At 34.5% G+C, this 19,383-nt stretch overlaps 1 protein-coding gene across 4 annotated transcripts in view; it reads right to left on the minus strand.

The window, feature by feature from the left end:
• PIAS2 (protein inhibitor of activated STAT 2) overlaps positions 1–19,383 on the minus strand; it is a gene marked incomplete at its 5' end in the record, with an annotated part of 61,106 nt that overhangs the window by 21,219 nt on the left and 20,504 nt on the right. For all 4 annotated transcript variants that reach the window (XM_079717818.1, XM_079717819.1, XM_079717821.1 and 1 more), the window contains 4 exons: positions 4,096–4,256; positions 10,562–10,635; positions 12,259–12,364; positions 14,609–14,743. In XM_079717818.1, coding sequence (XP_079573944.1) covers positions 4,096–4,256; positions 10,562–10,635; positions 12,259–12,364; positions 14,609–14,743 — 476 coding nt within the window. The remainder of the gene's footprint in view (positions 1–4,095; positions 4,257–10,561; positions 10,636–12,258; positions 12,365–14,608; positions 14,744–19,383) is intronic.

Consider the following 19,383-nt stretch of genomic DNA (forward strand, 5'->3'; position numbering starts at 1 on the left):
ACTAAATAGATATATATCATGTTCATGGATCAGAAGACTAAATATTGTGAACTCACCGTTAACTTATCTATAGATTCAACATTATACAAATCAAAAACCCAGATTTGTTTTCTAATTGACAAGCTGATTCTAAAATATGCAATGAAATGCAAAAGATCTATAATTGTCAAAATAATTTTGAAAAAGAATGAAGTTAGAAGTCCCAGGTTACCCTGATTTCCAGACAGTGCAGTACTGACATAAATACAGACAAATCAATGGAACAGAATAAAGTTCAGAGATAAATCCACATATATATGGCCGACTGATTTTTGAAAAGAAGGTGCAAAGGCAATTCGATGAGGAAAATACAATCTTTTCACCAATGTGGCAGAACAACTGCATGACCGTATGCCAAAAACAAAAATGAAGCTAAAACCTTGCTTATCTCACACCATGTACAAAAATTAACTTGAAGTAGATAACAGATCTAAGTATAAAATTAAACTATAGAACTTCTAAAGCAAGCAAGGAGAAAATTTTTGTGACCTTAGGTTAGGAAAAAATGTCTTAATATGATATCAAAAGCACAGTACATAAAAGAAAGCCTTGATAAGCTGGCCTTAATCTAAGAACTTTTTCTCTTTGAAAGACACTATTAAGAGACTGGAAAGAGGAAATGGCAGAAAACATTAGCAAACTACAGATCTGATAACGGACTTACATCCATAATATATAAAGAACTATCAAAACTCAGTAATATGAAAAACAAACAACCCAACTGAAAAATGGGCAAAAGTTTAAGCAGTCACTTCACCAAAGATGACACACAGATGGCAAATAAACACACAAGAAGATGCTCAATACAGTCATAAGGGAAATGCAAATTAAATCCACTATGGGGTACCACCATATACCACTAGAATGTCTAAAATTAAAAAAACTAACCATACCAAATGTTGATGAGAATGTGGAACAACTGGAACTCTCATATACTGCTAGTGGGAATATAAAAGAGTACAACCACTTTGGAAAACAGTTTGGTAATTTATTAAAAGATTAAGCATACACCTAGTATGTGACCAGGTATTCCACTCATAAGTACTTACCCCAGATAAATTAAAACATCAGTCCACACAAAGACCTGGACGTGAATGTTCTTAGCAGCTCTATTTGCAAGAACCCAAAACCAGAAGGAACACATAAACAAGTGAATTGATAAACTGTTGGATATCTGTACAACGGAATGCTATTCAGGAATAAAAATGAACAAACTATTGGTACATGCAGCAACGTGGACAAATCTCAAAGCAAGTATACTGAATAAAAATAAGCTAGACAAAGGAAGCAGACTCTTCATGATTCTATTCATACAAAATTCTAGAAAATCCAAAACAACCTGTAGAAACAGAAAGCATATCAGTGTTTGACTGAGGATACAGTAAAAGAAAGAGATTAGAAAGATAAATGAGAAAACTTTAGGTAGGACAGATATATTCATTATCTTATTGTAATGATATTACAGGTGTATACTGGGTCAAAATGTACCAAATTGTACACTTTAAATATGGGCAGTTCTTATACCTCGATAAAACTGATAAAAACAAATAAGGAAAAATGCTACCTTCATTAGAATATGTAATACTTTAAATATGTATTTTCCCTAATTATATGAAAAACATAATTCCAATCAAAATCCAAACAGGATTTCTTTGTGTAATTTAAGGATGCTTTTATTCAAGTGAATATGGCAAACTGTAAAAACAGTCAAGAAAATGCTGAAACATATGGCCTAAGAGATATTAATAAATAACAGAAATCCAATAATTAAAATAGTTTTGTGCTGGCCAATACTTTGATCAATGGAACAAATACCAGTTCAGAAATGACACTTGAGTACAAAAAATGGTTTAAATGATGGAGGCAGTGTCTTAAGCCCATGGGAGAAATTATTCATTAAGTGTTGGTGAGATTACTGACCAACCTTCAGGTGGAAGGGTGGAGTAGTGGGATCACCTATTCGCTACCCTGAAGTTTCTCCCCATCCCCAATTTTTTCACGTAGTTCCATTCTTTAGCTTCATAGAGCTTAACACAATATGCAGTTCTTCACTGTCTCCCACTCTGGAAGTGCTCTGTTTACCATTTTAGATCTAGTATCTGACACAACAGCCAGTATTTAATAAGTATTATATTGAATGAATTCATGAAGGAATGCATGATGGAATAAAGAACTGCATGAATGGAAGGGGAAAAAAACCCGAAATCTTAAAAGTACCTGACAAAAAAACAAGTGAATGCTCATATAAAATCTCTGGGACTTTCTAAAACACATTGAAGACAGAAAACCAAAATGAAGAGACAGACTTGATGGAATAAAAATTTAAAGTTTCTGAATGAGAAAAATGTCACAATACAATCAGAAGGCAAACTGGGAAAATATATTTAGCATGTGTAAGAGAAAATAATATCCTCACTATATAATGAGCATTTATAAGTCAGTAAGAAAAAGATGAACCACACAGGAAAAAAAACATTAAGAGGCAATTCATACAAAGTATTATAACAACCAATATATGGATGAAGATAATAATTGATAATTATTGATAACTGATAATTCTTACAATAAATAAAAGTCAAAACAATAAGATATCTTTTCAACTAGGAAACTAGTAAAGGCATTTTTAAAATAAGATTTAATATGATAAGCTTGGTAAGAAGACTGAGAAGTGGGCTTCCAATACACTACTGGCAGGAGAGTGAAACGACAACTAGGCGAGTAAAATCGTTTACTCCTCCTGGGAGGCATCTTGGTAATAAATAGTAAAAGTCTTAAAATTATATATTCTCTTTATTCAGCATTTCAATTTCTGAGAGCTTAAGGGAAAACCCATAGACATAAACGAGCAAACAAAAGCTTCAAAAATGTTCATATCACAAGGTAAAATAGAAAGAGTGGCAACCACGTAGGCAATAATATTGGGTTGGCCAAAAAGTTTGTTTGGGTTTTTCCGTAAGATCTTACGGAACTTTTTGGCCAACCCAATAGGAAAGAAAACAAACAAACAAACAAAACGCTTAAATGATTAGTAGTGTACCCACAATGGAACATCAAGTATTTAGGAAACACACCCTAAAATATTAATGGGCAAAGGGACATGACATATGCAACTTAATTCTCAAATGGTTCAAAAGGTTTCTGAAAACAGTTATCTCTTTCTCTCTATATACACACATGCACACACCAAAAATACCTACACATTAAGAGGGAATGTGACAAAACAAATATGGCAGAACGTTAACAACTAACACATTATGCTACTATGCAACTTCTGGCTAAATTTGAAATTATTTCAAAGTAAGTTAAAAAGTAAAAGTTTACAGAGAAAAAAGTCCCATCACTTCATTGTCTCATTCCTCTCTACAGTAATACTCTTTTCAAACTGAAAAAATGCCGAAGTATCTTTAAAGATCTAGGATATTTTTCACTCTATAGAGTGAAAATCATGATGTATATACACATCATTATGCAAAGAGTGATTTCAATCTTTTTAATACATCAATAACAAAATCATCACCATAGGGTGGGATGTTGATGATTTTATTTTAATCTTTTCATTAACTGTATTTCCTAAATGTTAATAGGGGTGCATGGATGATATATGCAATTTTTTTAAAACAGTGTTACAGGAAAAGAAGGGTACCTCATTTACCAATAATTAGTTTATATCATTTTCCTTAATTCTGACATACACAATATGACATGAAAGATAATGCTTAAAAGTTTGGGCTCCAGAGTCAGAAAAACCTGGAAGTGAATTCTAGTTTTAAACTTAACAGCTGCGTAACACAACTCTATCTACCCTATCACTTGCTCTGTGGTTTTACACAGACCTGGTTGCTCTTCAAGAAGTTCTAGGTAAGCAAAATGACATCACTAAGTGGATTTTACCCTTTCCTATGGACAATGAAATATGATCATGAAAAGCAAAAAGAAAAGGAAACTACTCACCCTCTTGTCCCCAACACAAATAATATTATAAAGATAAAAGGGCCACTAACTACAATTTAGAAATAAGATTAAGTATAATTAAGTATTATGTTGGGATATACTTACCCGTCTAAAATTAGACTTTCATAGGCAGCTTTTTTGTCACACACAGGACAAATCCAGGTGGGCTTCTTCTCATTCATTTGCAGATAAAGGGCAGCGTCAAAGCACTGTAGATGTGTACAAGTCACTGCACGGCATGGGATTGTCAGCCTCATTTTTCCTAACTATAGTACAGGGAAGACAACATGGGAAATCATTTCAGAAAAGAGAACAAAGCCTCAAAAGTCATAAAAATGTGAAGAAGTCATACGAGACTAACAAAATGAAAAAGAAACTAAAACCAGAATTTATTTCCATCAAGATTGCTATATATTTTATTTGTATTCACTAAAGGACCTATAATTTTTATTTAAAAGACTATCTCACTTTTTGAAAGTAGGTAAAACTTGTAAATTCACAGGTAGGAAAAGATATATATACAATGAAAACATGTCTCTTTCTCATCTCTTCCCCCGTTTAGAGAGAACCACTGTTATCCATCTCTTGCATGTCCTTTCACAGATGTTCTATGCATAATCAAATGTGTATTTTAAAAAACATTTTCCCAGATATGGTGGCATGAAATTCACACAATTCTGTACTTACATTTAAACTGTCTCCAATCTCATCACTACAAATAATGCTGCAATAAATAGCTATGGGATAAATTCCTAAAAGCAAACTTTTTGAGTCAAAGAAAAAGTGTATGTGTGATTTTTGTCACAATGACAAACTATCTTCCACAGAGGTTACCTACTGATTTACGCATATACATGTATTAATGTGCTTGGTTCCCCTAGACCTTGTCAATATAGCACTATTGAATCCTTTGACCTCTGCCAATCTGATAGGTGAAAAGTACCCCATTGTAGTTTTGGAATACACTTCTCTTATTATAAGTGAAGTTGAACTGCTGCTGCTGGGTTTTTTTATTTTTATTTTTTTACTTCTAAGGGTCATTTGTGTTTCCAAGAACTGTCTATTCATAATCTTTTCTCATTTTCCACTTGGTTATTTATCTTTGGTTACCTGTATTAATCAGCCTCATGTATGTGATAATGAATTGCAAATACATTTTTATATACTTTTCTTCACTTTTGTATAAGCGCATATGTTGATGTTTCAATATATTCATATAACCTAGTACTCTGTTCAATTCTTATTCCAACTGGTAGAGGAATACCAACATCAAGACATATATAGCATCCAGATTAGATCAGATCAAGTTTTTCTGTAGAGGCTTTTGAATCTCCCTGTATACTCCCTTTATAGAAGAGATCTCAGTTTATAACCAGCTCTCTTATTCTGATAGAAAATCTGTTTCTCCCACTACACTCTAAGCCCCACAAGGTCTATGTCACTGTTCACCAGTGTAATCCAAGTGTCACAGCACAGTACCAAGCACGCAGCCTATGCTCAGTATTTGTCAGCCAGATGGTAGAATGAATGGAGAGAGTGGGTACGGGGCAAAGAGAAAGAAAAGCAAGAAGGAAAGACTTCTTTATTTGCACTATAAAGTCTAGAAGAAGTCACAGCTAAACTATAACACTGCTAACTCTGCCTGAGGGGTAGGAGTTTTAGAATGTTCCTGTTTTTTTTTCTTTTGGTTTATCTGTAGTTTCTTTCTGCTAAAATGAACATTTGGTTATTTTATAATTTAAAAAGAAAATAATTATCCAACTCATCATTATAGCAGTAACTAATGCTTATACAGTTGTACCTACATGTAAGGTATCACGTTGAATACTTTACATTAATCTTCGTGACACTTTACATTTTAACCTAACAACTACACTAAACAGTTGATATATATTATCATCCCCATTTTATAATGAGGAAATAGGCAAAAAGAAGCTAACTAAATTGACTAACATTACAAAGTTAGAAAGTGGCAGAGTCAATATTTGAACACAGATGCTCTAACTCCAGAGTCCATAGTACCTCTAAGTGTCTAGGATTCTAAAAGAGATTTTGGAAGTTATAGTGATTCATGCAAGTAAGTAGCACAATTTAACTATTTAAGGTGGAAAAAAAGTGAGAAAAGAATGTGAGGCAATTTCTCTTCTATGATATTTGCCTCTATATTTTCCCTTCCTTTAATAACGAATTATCCCTTAAGTAATGTAGAACCTTACAGCATGCTAAAGACTTTTATGTAAATTTCATATAATTCTCATAATAACCCCATGACTCCAAAATGACTAGTATCTATATTTCTACTTCTGAAATGAAGATGCTGAGGCTACAAGAGGCTAAAAACAATACAATCACTAAGATGCAGTTGCTAGAGCTATAACACAAATCCAAATGTTTTTCACTTTCATAAAGACATTCCTAGTTTTACATTATACATGGTGGTAGTTTTTGGTTTTACTTATCTACCTTTTCCTACTTTGCTAAGAGTTTTTGTTCTATAGGAATGGATGTTAACTAAATATCTATTTAGCACCTAATGAGATGATCAGAGGATTATTTTTTCTTTTCCAATTATTATTATAGATAATTTCAACAGATTTTCTAATATAAAACTATACTTGCATTCCTAAGAGGCATCCCTTTGTTATCACATATTATCCTTGAAAAAGAGTACTGGATTCTACTGGCTAGTGTTTTATTTAGAATTTTCCATCATTGTTTTTTTACATAATCCATGTTTGGAAACAACCCAAATAATCACTAAAAACGGTTGAAAAAAAATAAGCTGTACCATACCAATTCAACAAAATACCTAGAGTGGTTAAAATTAGATCTAGACATATTAATATATTTAAGATATACCATTAATTTAAAAACAGTAAACCACTGAACAGTATATATAGCACAATACAGTTTTTTTCCAATAAACATACACATGATTATAAACAGAGTTAAATCTAGAAAGAAAGATATCATATTATTTAAAATGTTACTTCTGAATAGGTTTTAGTAATTTAAAATTTTCTCTTTTGTTTATTTGAACAACTGTATAATAAAGTAGGTATTATTTGTCAATTTTTTGGATTTGTTTCTTTAAAATAATGCTCTATCTAACTCAACCTACTATGGTTTTTTTAGGCAACCCGTTCTCAAACTTTTGGCTTCAGAATCTCTTTACACTCTTCAAAATTGAGAACCTCCAAGAGCTTATATGTATGTAAGTTGTATTTACCAATATTTATTGTATTAGAAATTAAGAGACATTTTTAAAACACAAGAATACACAAGTACAGATTCCATCAGCCATCAGAGCAACGACAGCAGCCCCTGTCAGGTAACCCCTATCAAATATCACTGTCTACTCATGAGAGAATGAGAGCAAGAAAGGGACAAACTGTGTCCTAGTATTATTATAAAAATAGTTTTGACTTTCTGGACCTCTTCAAAGAGTCTCAGGGATCCCCAGGTACCCTTGGGCCACAATTTGCAATCTGCTGCTTTTTTCTTTTTCTTCCTCTTCTACGCCATTCTCATCTCTCCTGTAACTGCTTTAGAATTTCCATAGCATAAAGAAACAAAAACATTCAGGACTACAAAAGTTGCTGATCCTAAATTTAATGCTACTCTAGTGTCTTACAAGAGCTAATGAACATTTCCCAAGTTAAAAAAGCATTTATTACTAACTGGCAAAATCTGACCGATTTCCTAATACTGATTATGGAATGTTAATAAACAAAGATTTGAATGTGCTGAATTCTATTTAGTCAGATGACGGCACTGTTTTGAAATGTATTGATTTTATGAATAAAATGGTATCTAACACTGTAATGCAGCTTTTTTATTAATCAAATATTAAGCAGGTAGTATTTAAATTGATTTTTACTTCATTATAGACTAATTAGTATCTGTCTAAAGAAAGAGTAGGTATAAGCAAAAATGGCTCAAATCAGTGGTTCCAAACTATTTGTAGAAGCGGTACCTTTTTAAAAAAAAACTTGAGTCAGAATCAAACAAGACATAAAATCAAACCTATTTTTCTTTTCTATACTGGGGCACCCACCTAGCCCACCTCTGCAGGACAGTCCAAAAATCACTAGCTAATATCACTAAGATGGAACTCCTATGTAAAATTCAGATACTGTGTTCAAAAATTTAATTATACACTCAATCAGATCTCTCTTTAACAGGTGTTGTAAAATTACCTTCCTTAGGTCCTAAGGACAGAGGTTTTGAACCGTGCTCTCACTATCCAGATTCATGTCTACTTCAAATCACTTTACAAACCATATTGTGAAATAGAACATTTCTCCCACAACCTTAAGCTATCATTTTCTCTCATTTTTGCCTAATTGACCCATGGTTCACCACTTATCCTTCCAAACGCCTATGATCCTTTTTACTTCACCATTTCTCATCACCACCCCAGATCCTGTGTTATTTCCACAGTCAGCTGGCTATACCCCCTCCATTCTGCTATCTTCAACTGATACTAGTATTATCTCTACCTCTAAAACTACTTTCATCATCTAACTTCTGTCATCTATCTGTTAAATTTGATCAAAACACCTGTTTGGTTTTCTGATAACATAGATCACATCCTATAGTTAGCAACCCAACGTTAGGTTAACACTAGTATAGTCGGAAGAGTACCATTCACTCTTTTCTTAGAAAGTGCTCTGAAAAAATCAGGTAGGATGAATACTGAGGAAAGCTCAAAAGATAGTCTCAGAAACAGATCTGTTTTCACTTGTAAGCAGAGAAAGAAAACATTTAATGAACTTAAAACAGAATCTTGTTACTTCATTTCTTCAAATAATTGAAATGTTAATTTTCTTAAAACTGTCAGTTTTATTAAAATTGACACATGTGAAAGGAACTATTCCCTATTCTTATATAGAAGAAATCCTAACCATGCCAATATACCACTTTCACTATTTTGAATGTCCAAGAATCCAATAGTTCGGTTATTGTTTTGTTTTGGTTGTTGTCATGTAGAACAGCACAGTGTTTTTGTTTTTGTTTTTTTAAATTTATTTGTTTAATTTATTTATTTTTGGCTGCGTTGGGTCTCCGTTGCTACATGCAGGCTTCTCCCTAGTAGTGGTGAGTGGGGGCTACTTTTCATTGGGGTACAGCACAGTGTTTGAAGGAAAAAGTGGAAAAAAATTTAAAGACCAGTTCCAAGACAGTAAGACTTACAGAAAATGGAACTGTGCAAACTGTACAACTCCTTAGGTAAATTGTGTAGAAGCGCTTTCTTCCTGATAGAATAGTTTGACATACTAAAACAAAAAGGTGACGTGAGTTCCCTTCCCAAATAGTGGTTGTGCTTAGAATACAGCTGGCAATGAACATTTGCTGAATATACTAGAGTTAAATCATAAGAAACTTCCAATATCCAAACTGTTTTTGACCAACAAAATGGCAATTTCATGTGTTCCAGTTTAATATCAATCTTAACATGAGAAGGTTCTGTGAAGAAATGAACTCAAATGAACTCATGACCAGCTTGTGAGTAGAGGAGGTCCCAAGCCCCTATAGGGCCCCTGCCACCACCTCAGGGCATTAATGTCCTCCTGCAGACCTTCTCTGTGTTTCATAAACACACGTTTCCGATTTCGAAGCAATCCCAATTTCATGTTAAGTCTATCCCTTTCCAATAAAGGTAAGTTAAAGTTAATGATAATAGATAATAAAGCTTTAGAAAGAAAGATATCTGCTTTCCCAAATAGAGAGGTAGACTTATCATCAGGATATTTATATTTTTGGCCCCATGTGGCAATATGGTACATTGTCTTATAGGAGAACTGGAATAATGTCAGAAGATCAAAATTTAAATCCTTGTTCTACTACAAACTAACTGTGTGATTTGGGTTAGCCAACTCCTTTCAGTCTCACGTTCCTCATCTGCAAAATGGGAACAATTCCATACAGGCTTGCTAATAAGACAATATAAGGAGCACATAATAGGAACTCAACAAATTATTCCCTTCTCTGACAATTCTCTTTCCATTTAAAAAACTGTATGTTTCTCACAATGGTAGCTGGTCACCAAATGCCTCCCCCCGGCAACTATATTATAAATTCCTAATTCCATACTTTTCTCATAAAGTTCCTCTCATCTGGAAAGGGTCCCCTCCAAGAGTAGTGATTTTATAGAAGCCTTCATCCACTATTCCTGATCTTGCCTATCAATTAGCAGTTATTAGGTCCTAATAACTTTACTGCTATTTTTCAATACCGTTTATATTCTGATAAAAGCAGTCAACTCTCTAGATATGTTCAGTATTAGCTGTGGATTATCGATAATTAACAGTGACAGATTATTCTGAACCTAAAACTCTCTTCCCTCTTTGATGCCATATCCCTTTACATCTCTTCTTGCTTAGTCACTGCCTGAAGAACGTTTGCATTCTTTGGAATTATAATGCTTAACCATGAAGATCCTGGAATGGGAAAATGAAAAAAGTTCAAAATTCTATAATATACCATTCATTCACATACTTACTTTTATAGGAAAATTAGTAACTTATAAAAAGTAAGATGCCCCAGAATGTTTTGTTGCTTTACTTACAGGGCACATCAAGGACACCCGAAGGCTAGTGGTAGCAATTTCACTATCAGGATCCGCAGTAAGTTTTTCTTTAACTTTAGGAGGGAAAATCAATAATAAAAACACAGTTTAAAAAATTAATTGTGACATATGAACAGAATTATAGAAATATATATATCATCTTATATAGTCTCCCAAACACTTCAAATAGATCAAGAAACTACAAAAACAAAACAAAATGTTAAGTATTAACCATACTTCCAGTTATTAGGTTAAAGAATTACAAACTTACAAACTCTAGATGACACGTTTAATTGAATTTTTAAAATTTCTTTTTAAAAGTAAAATTGCAGGTGAGGAAGAGTTTCAAAGCAGAAAGCTGTTTAAGACTTAAGAACAATACAACAACTAGGAAAGAAACTTGGAAGGCAGCTATCCTCTGAGCTTCAATGCTTTTCTAAAACACATTCATGACTGTTTTAATTTGGGAGTACTGGTAATTTCCAACAATTGTTAAATCTGTAAACAGAAAAGGTAAAATATTCTTATACTTCCTTTAACTACTGAAAACTACTATGGATGTGGGAATGTCTGTGATCTTAATCATCACGTAATGTATACAAGTTATTGTCTATACAAGCTAATGAAGACATACACCACCTTCAGACGCCTAATTCTCAACACCACGATAGGGAGAACAGGACTGGAAGTAGAGACAGTGGAACCTGAGTGGGGTAAAAAAAAAAACTATGGAAGAGCTTCCACGGCTTTCAGCTCTAGGCAGGAAGATCAATACTGTACTGTCTGACATGAGAAATGGCTTGAGTATAAGAAACAAAATACCATTTCACCCCTACTTGGTTCCCTTTTCAACCTAGAGATCCTCTCCTCCTTTCTGGTTCATTCAGTGATATGGGAGGTAACTGGGAGAAAAACATTCTCTTTCCCCCAAAAAAATGTCCTGCTCCATTAACTTCAATTACTGAACTGAATTATTTACACTTTGGGTTAAGACATTTTTTTCTCTACCTATTATTATACAGTATGAAAGCAAAGTACAAAATAAAACATCTCAGAAGGCAAATATTATTGTTGATGGATATCAACATTCCTTTTGCAAAAAGACCTTTTTTAGTTAGAAGTTTTTAAATGTACATCACACTACACACCGCAGGTTTTGAAGACTTGCATTCCTATTCTCAGGTCAACGTAGGCATCAAAACTGCCATCAACCTGACATTTACCTAAATAACTTCTTATGGAAGGGTGAAAAATCAGATTAGTTGAGATTTAAAATTAATCCTCTTGGGAGTGGTTTCTAAGAGAAGGGCTTTTCAATTCATGGGGCTCCATTCTTAGAGTGTTTTTTTTTTTTTTTTTTTTTTTGCGGTACGCGGGCCTCTCACTGTTGTGGCCTCTCCCCTTGCGGAGCACAGGCTCCAGACGCGCAGGCTCAGCGGCCATGGCTCACGGGCCCAGCCGCTCCACGGCATGTGGGATCCTCCCAGACCAGGGCACGAACCCGTGTCCCCTGCATCGGCAGGCGGACTCTCAACCACTGCGCCACCAGGGAAGCCCCTTAGAGTGTTTTTAATTCATAATTCATTTTAGGTTTCTAATAATTGTTCCCAAATTGTTCCTGTACGGAGGTATATGTGAAGCTTTTTAAATTTCCATTTAAAGCATCTCATATGCTCAGTCTTACAAACATTACTTACTTAGTGCTCTGGAATGATCAGGGTTTCTAATACCTTTCATTTTTAATCTCTGTAATAACATGGCTGATGTGAGCTGTCGTACAAGATATACAGACATGGAGTAATTCTACAAAGAAAGATAATCTGTATTAAAGATGAGAGATAATAGTCTATTTACATAAAACACTTGTCTAAGAAGCTCTGGTTTCTAAAAATAACATTCAAAATAACTTCCACAGGATGGTCAATGACTGGGAAGGGAACAAAATCAACTCAGCTACTTTAGGGAAGATGAACGCTTCATCATCTCAGTGACTGAGATATTTCTCAATCACTTATAACTTTAAAACATCTATGTGAAAGATAAAATGGCTCAGATCAGTGGTTTTCAAACTGTGTTTCTAACTTAGCAAAACTGGTACTTTAGGGGCCACCATGGTATAAATGAGAATGCATTCTCCCATGCCCACTTCTAACTAGAATTTTCTGTTTTTCAATGAATATATTATGAGAGCAATGGGGCTCTCATAATATATTCATTGAAAAATACGTTCCACTGCAGAAACAAAGTTCAAACACCTGTGGTCTAAATTAACACTTCACATCCAGAGTTCCACAGTTCTAATTCTGGCAGACACTTGCTACATGGCCTTAGGCAAATCACTCATATGAACCCAAAATCAGCTTTCTTTTGAGAAAAAAATTTGACAATTAATTCCTGTTCCCAAACGGGCATTTTACTAGGGAAGGGGAAGCTACTACAGTATATAAGACACATGAAGAAACTATAAAAATCAAAAAGACAAGGCCAGAAAATAATAGCATCCAATCCCATACTCTCTTAGATCTGGCACAAAGGAACTTTCATTAGCTATTTATAAAGCTATGAAGAGATGATATACAATTTTACCTAAATGCTAAAAACCTACTTTACCATTTCATTACATTCATTCATTCAATCAATTCTATAATAAACAAAATACTTTTAATAGTTGCCAAACCAAATACTTTAAATATCATTTTTAATGTCCTGTAACAGTCCTTTCAAATTTCTGAATACCCACTATAGTGTGAAAATTTAAGTCAATTAATCATTATAATTACAAGGAAAGAATATTATTCCCATTATGTGGCAAAAAAAACCCCACACCTGTCAGGCCTTCAATGTCTGCAATCTTTTACTCAAAAAATCTGTAAATTCATAATCATTTCAAAAAGATATACTACTCTTCTGTTCAAATTCCTCTCACTAAGCTTTAAAGCATTAATACTTGTTCAGTTAACAATGTCCCTTATATTTGCATATAACACCCATTCTCGAGATTTTATTTATTCTTTATAATAAGCAGGCCTCAGGGAATTAAGCAATTTGGCCAAAATCAAACAATTTGCCGACTTGGAACTAAGCCAAGATTTCCCAAATCCTTATCCAGTGCTTTACCACTGTACATTCAGTTCACACAAATAAAAAATATTAGGGATCAGTGTCTTATGATAAAAAAGTTAGAGTAAAAATTCAGAAATGAGAGCTCAAGAGAACAATCATTAAAGAGATCCTAATGTCTGTACAGTCAATACAAAAATATTCTTTATATCCAGCTCTGCAATTACCTTGGTGATAAAACCAAATAATTCTGGCTACAAACATGACTCAACTTCTCCATCCACAAATAGGAATACTATCCTTTATTTCTATGAAACAGCAACATTAAAGCTGATGTTCAGAAGTTAACTGAAATCTCTTGCCATTCTATTATTTCAGTTATACAAACAAGCAGTTCTAAAACGGAAATCCCTTGTTGTATTAATCAGTATCTCATAATTGACAAAACGCATTTTGAGACTAAGCATCAGCAGAAACCCAGGTTCATCAACCTAAAAATACAGAGGAAATAATATAAATCTAAGTAAATATTTTCATATGGATGCCCACATGTTATCTGTTCATATAAAGGCTGGAACAGATTATTTCTAATCACAACATGAGTACATTTAACCAAATGTTAATCTTCTTCAAAGCCTGAGAAAGCTTTCTTTGTTCCTCTTCAAAAATATATAACATTACCCCAAATTCCCAGTTTCTTAAAATACTACTTAAACACACATAAACACAATTGTGATTAACCATTAACTTAAGAAATACTGTAATGATACTTATTTCCTTTCTAAGAAAATAAAGAGATGATACTCAGGAAACCTTAAAGTTTTAACCTTGAAAATCTCTACATCTCTACCCTGAACTGAAAATTACTGCTTTTTGGGGTTACAAACAGAAAACTGAATGAGCTGGAGCTAGTAGCCTAAGAAAAAACAAAGTAAATCAACACCTAGTGGGAACACTTTCATGCTACCCAGAGAAAATAATCTTTACCTTCCCAATTTCTGATGCCCAAGAAATGGAAATCTGGTTTGGCACAGCTGAGGATAATCTAACTAAAGATGTAATATTCAAAGGGCGTCCAGGGCGCTTCTGTTCAATCCCATTTTTAGGTGGTGGTGCATAGCCCTATAACCAAGAAAGAAAAATAATTTAAAATTCTCTGTAGAGGAGCAAACATTTTCTCCAAGACGAGTACAGTATCTTGCCTAATTTCAGTCACACTTAATTACTTTTATTTTATCCTGGAAATCACATAGTCCTCACCCTAAGGTCACCAATCCAAAAGAGGAAAATGACCTTTTAAAAATGTTACAAAATATTTCACAAATACAGAAAAATACAAAAAAATCCATGTTCCATTAAAATTAAAGATGCTGGGCTTCCCTGGTGGCGCAGTGGTTGAGAATCTGCCTGCTAATGCAGGGGACACGGGTTCGAGCCCTGGTCTGGGAAGATCCCACATGCCACGGAGCAACTGGGCCCGTGAGCCACAACTCCTGAGCCTGCGCGTCTGGAGCCTGTGCTCTGCAACAAGAGAGGCCGCGATAGTGAGAGGCCCACGCACCGTGATGAAGAGTGACCCCCGCTTGCCACAACTAGAGAAAAGCCCTCGCACAGAAACAAAGACCCAACACAGCAAAAATAAATTAATTAATAAAAGTTCTTTCCTTTAAAAAAAAAATAAATAAAAAAATAAAGATGCTGAGATCTTGCCATATTGACTATGATTTTTTTTCCTTTTTTTAAACAATAAAGTTGCACCTCTTTACACTGATTCATCTTAGGAGCTCTCATTCATTCAAATACTAGGGGTGAGAGAGGGAAAACGAACTCTGGAAATTAAAAAAAAAAGCAAATCAGTGAATTTCAAAGGAATTATTAAAATCTTCTGAGTGATATAAAAGCTCTCCACTGTCTTCTCTCCGAGTAGAACAGAGATTGCCATCTTTAAAACCAGGTCACGTTAACAAAAAAGAATAACCAATATTTCATTTGGCATTGAATTAGCTTGATGGCTATAATAAAATCGCTACTTATATATTTTTCTATTTTTTCTAGTCATTAAGTATTTGTTTTAAATAGTAAACAGTCTCACTTTTGATTTCACAGTACATCCAATTCTCAATTACCACAGGACTTTTCAGTTTCTGATTTTCAAAACCAATATAGTTTTTAGAAAATTAAAATTTCTTAACTGCGAAAACATCTACGTATTGAAAAGCACACACCATATTTCATTGAATCTAAGATGCCAATGATGCAATTTATGTACCACTGAGAAGGAAAAAACAGTAAGTTAATGATACAACCTAATGTACTTTTTTTCCTGCATACATATCAAGAAAACATAAGCAAAATGAACTGGCTAACATATTCCTTTAGGATATACAGAAGAATCTTTTGAATCATTTTTTTCACTGTCATCAATGCATGTTTTCCACATGATACTCTCCTATATGCCACCAAGAGCTCGAGATAAAAATACTTCTTAAAATTATATTCTACTCCACAAATATCTCTCAGATTTCCTTACAAGTCACTGACACCCTTAGACTAACTGCAAGTGTTAATGTTGACACACCCTGGATATCAAGAGAACAAAAATTTCAAATAACAGCCAGGATTCACGAACCTTCCTCGAAATGTTCTCAAGTCATTTGTTGACAGAAAAACCGATGAAGGGGAGTTAACCAGTCATGCCATGGGAATAATAACATCAGGGTTGTACAAGTGCAGGCAACAACAATACATTACAGCTGCCACCTGATCATCAGAAACTGTTAAGACACCTCTAGATTTTAAAGATGTCAAAAATATGCACCTTGGTAACTATGAGATACAGTTTTGGTGGTATCACACAGCAGAGCCTAGGAAAACAGTCTATCACACTAGGGAACACCTTTCGCTGCCTTGTAGGATGTAGGATAGTAATTATTAAGTGTGAATTCCCATGATAACTTGTAATCTACAACTTACAACAAGACTTTGAAAATCACTGAGAACTGTCTGAGCAGAGGAATAGAAGACAAAGAGAAGAACGTAAATAACTTTCATTACACTATGGAAAAGGGAAATTGTGTGTGCGTGTGTGTGTGTAGAGGAGGATTATGCCCATCTAAAGTTGTTCAAGTGAAATAAAACAAAGAAGCAAACTCATAAGAAAGTCCTCTTATAAAGACTAGGAATTGGTTCAATGAGCAACACACACAAGGAATATCAACACCAATATCTGGGTAATTGTGAATGAAACCTTTGTTTTGCCTGTTTTGGGCTTGAAAGACAATTCTGTCTTCTGGTATGTCCACTAGTATGCTAACCAAATAAAAATAATGGCACAGGGTGTGCCAAAATGATAAAAACTCATGAACTAGTTAGACAATAAACTCTGTAAATTGGAATTTGAGACACCCAGCAACAATGTTGTTAGTTAATTTGACAGAAGAGAGCAATAGAAGGGAAGAGAATAAATGAGCATATAAGAATGAGGTGTTAGCAAATTCAAAACCAAATATGGTACTAGTATTATTCACCGAAATATTTTAAATCTATTCTCTACCCACATGACTAGTTTAATTTCATTGCTAATTCTGAGTTATCTGTATACTTATATTCTCCCTCTGACCAACAGTATCACCTCCAGTCAACCATCAGTCACCTGATTATTGAGAACAGGATATACAGTTGACCCTTACACAATGCGGGGTCTGGGGCACTCACCCTCCACACAGTTGAAAATCCAAGTATAACTTACAGTCAGCCCTCTGAATATTCAGTTCCTCTGTACCTGAGGCACATGCAATACTGTAGTATTCACTACTGAAAATAATGCAGTATTTGGACCCGAGCAGTTCAAACCCATGTTGTTCAAGGGTCAACCGTAAAAGCTGAGCCTTCACATATTTCTAACAATTTTCCATATCTAAAGCAAAAATACAATTAAGTTCATCTGACAGGAGACCTCTGGAGTAAATCTAAAGCTTTCTAAATAAAGGCTGCTGGAGAGCCATTGAAAGATTTTTTCATCAGTCTCAACCTAACATTTCAATAAAAGATATACCTAAAGAACCTTTTCTGTTACATGCTCTGACAACATCCCATCTACTTGTAATTCTGACAAAAGATGAGGGTTGCTCCTTTAACATTTTCCCCCTAATTTTCTAATTACCATTACTACTATAATACTACCAACATATTTACTATTTTACTTTGTATTATAAAAATTTTCAAACATACACAAGAGTAGAAAGAACAGTAAAGTACCCACCAAACCACTTCAATAACCAACATGTTGCCAATCTTGTTTCATTTGCCTCTGGCCCAACCCGAGCCCACCCCAAAATACATACCCCCCTCCCAAAATACATACCCCACACATATACACATTTATTTTTGCCCGAGTATTTAAATGCAAGTTCTAGACATGCCATTTGACCCATACTTTTATATGCATCTTTAAAAGACCTTAAAAAAAAACAGTATCATGACCTTAATTTAATCATAACTTAAAAAAACTGTCTAGGGCTTCCCTGGTGGCGCAGTGGTTGAGAGTCCACCTGCCGATGCAGGGGACACGGGTTCGTGCCCCGGTCCGGGAAGATCCCACATGCCGCGGAGCGGCTGGGCCCGTGAGCCATGTCCGCTGAGCCTGCGCGTCTGGAGCCTGTGCTCCGCAACGGGAGAGGCCACAGCAGTGAGAGGCCCGCATACCACAAAACAAACAAACAAACAAACAAACAAAAAACTGTCTAATATCTTTATATTCCAATTTCTCAACCGCCTCAGAGATGTCTTTTTATTATTACTGAAAGTTTCAAACCTATAGAAAAATAGGGAAAAAGTATAACAAATTCCCATATACCTATCATCCAATTCAATAATTTACTTATAAGCAGTCTTTACCCCCATCTCAGATTATTATATAAGGTATCCCAGACACATTACTTTATCCATACATAGTTTGGTATATATGATGTCTTTTTACAGTTTGAATCGCAATCCAAACTTGACCCTCACAGTGTTGTTTCTGAAGTCTCCTTTATTCTATATTAAAGAATAATTTTTATTCTCTCCCACCCGCTGCCTCCAATTCTACTCCTTTTCCAGTGCTGTCATTGGAGACCCCAGGGCTTCTGACCTGAAGAATGACCTCTTCTTCTGTATTAGACAGACTGCTTCCTCACAGTATGAAAGTGTGATACTCCCATGTTTTAAGCTGGTAATTAGTTGTACAGGCTTGACCAAATTCAGGTTCAAATTTTCAGGCACAAAAACTACATAAGGAATGTTACGTTCTTCCTATTGTACCACATCATGAGGCACAGAATGTCTGTTTGCCCCATTTTCAGAAATGTAAAAGTTGATCAGTTCAGCTGATGTAGGCCTGATCCTTCCACTATAAAGTTCCGCATCCAGCTTTGACCTAATGGTTTTAATATCCATTGATGATGGTTACCTAGATCCATTATATGATTACGGATTACAAAAAAAATTTTTAAATCCATTCTTCCTTTTGCTTATATTAGTTGAAATCTTTCCATAAAGAACTTGACCACATCAACATTTGGTTACTCTGAAATCAATGATTCTCTCCCTTAACCAGTTTTTAAGAGTAATGAGTTGATGTAACCTCCAATGGTTTATTTTAGCATAATTATAAACTCATTTATATATTTGATAATTTTGAGTCCACTTAAGTATTATTTTTTTAGATGCCAATATTATCCCATCTTAGGCCAAGGGAATATCTTCAAATTGGTGTGTGTGTG

This window comes from Hyperoodon ampullatus (assembly GCF_949752795.1).
Source record: "Hyperoodon ampullatus genome assembly, chromosome: 13".
NCBI classification, from domain to species: domain Eukaryota; kingdom Metazoa; phylum Chordata; class Mammalia; order Artiodactyla; family Ziphiidae; genus Hyperoodon; species Hyperoodon ampullatus.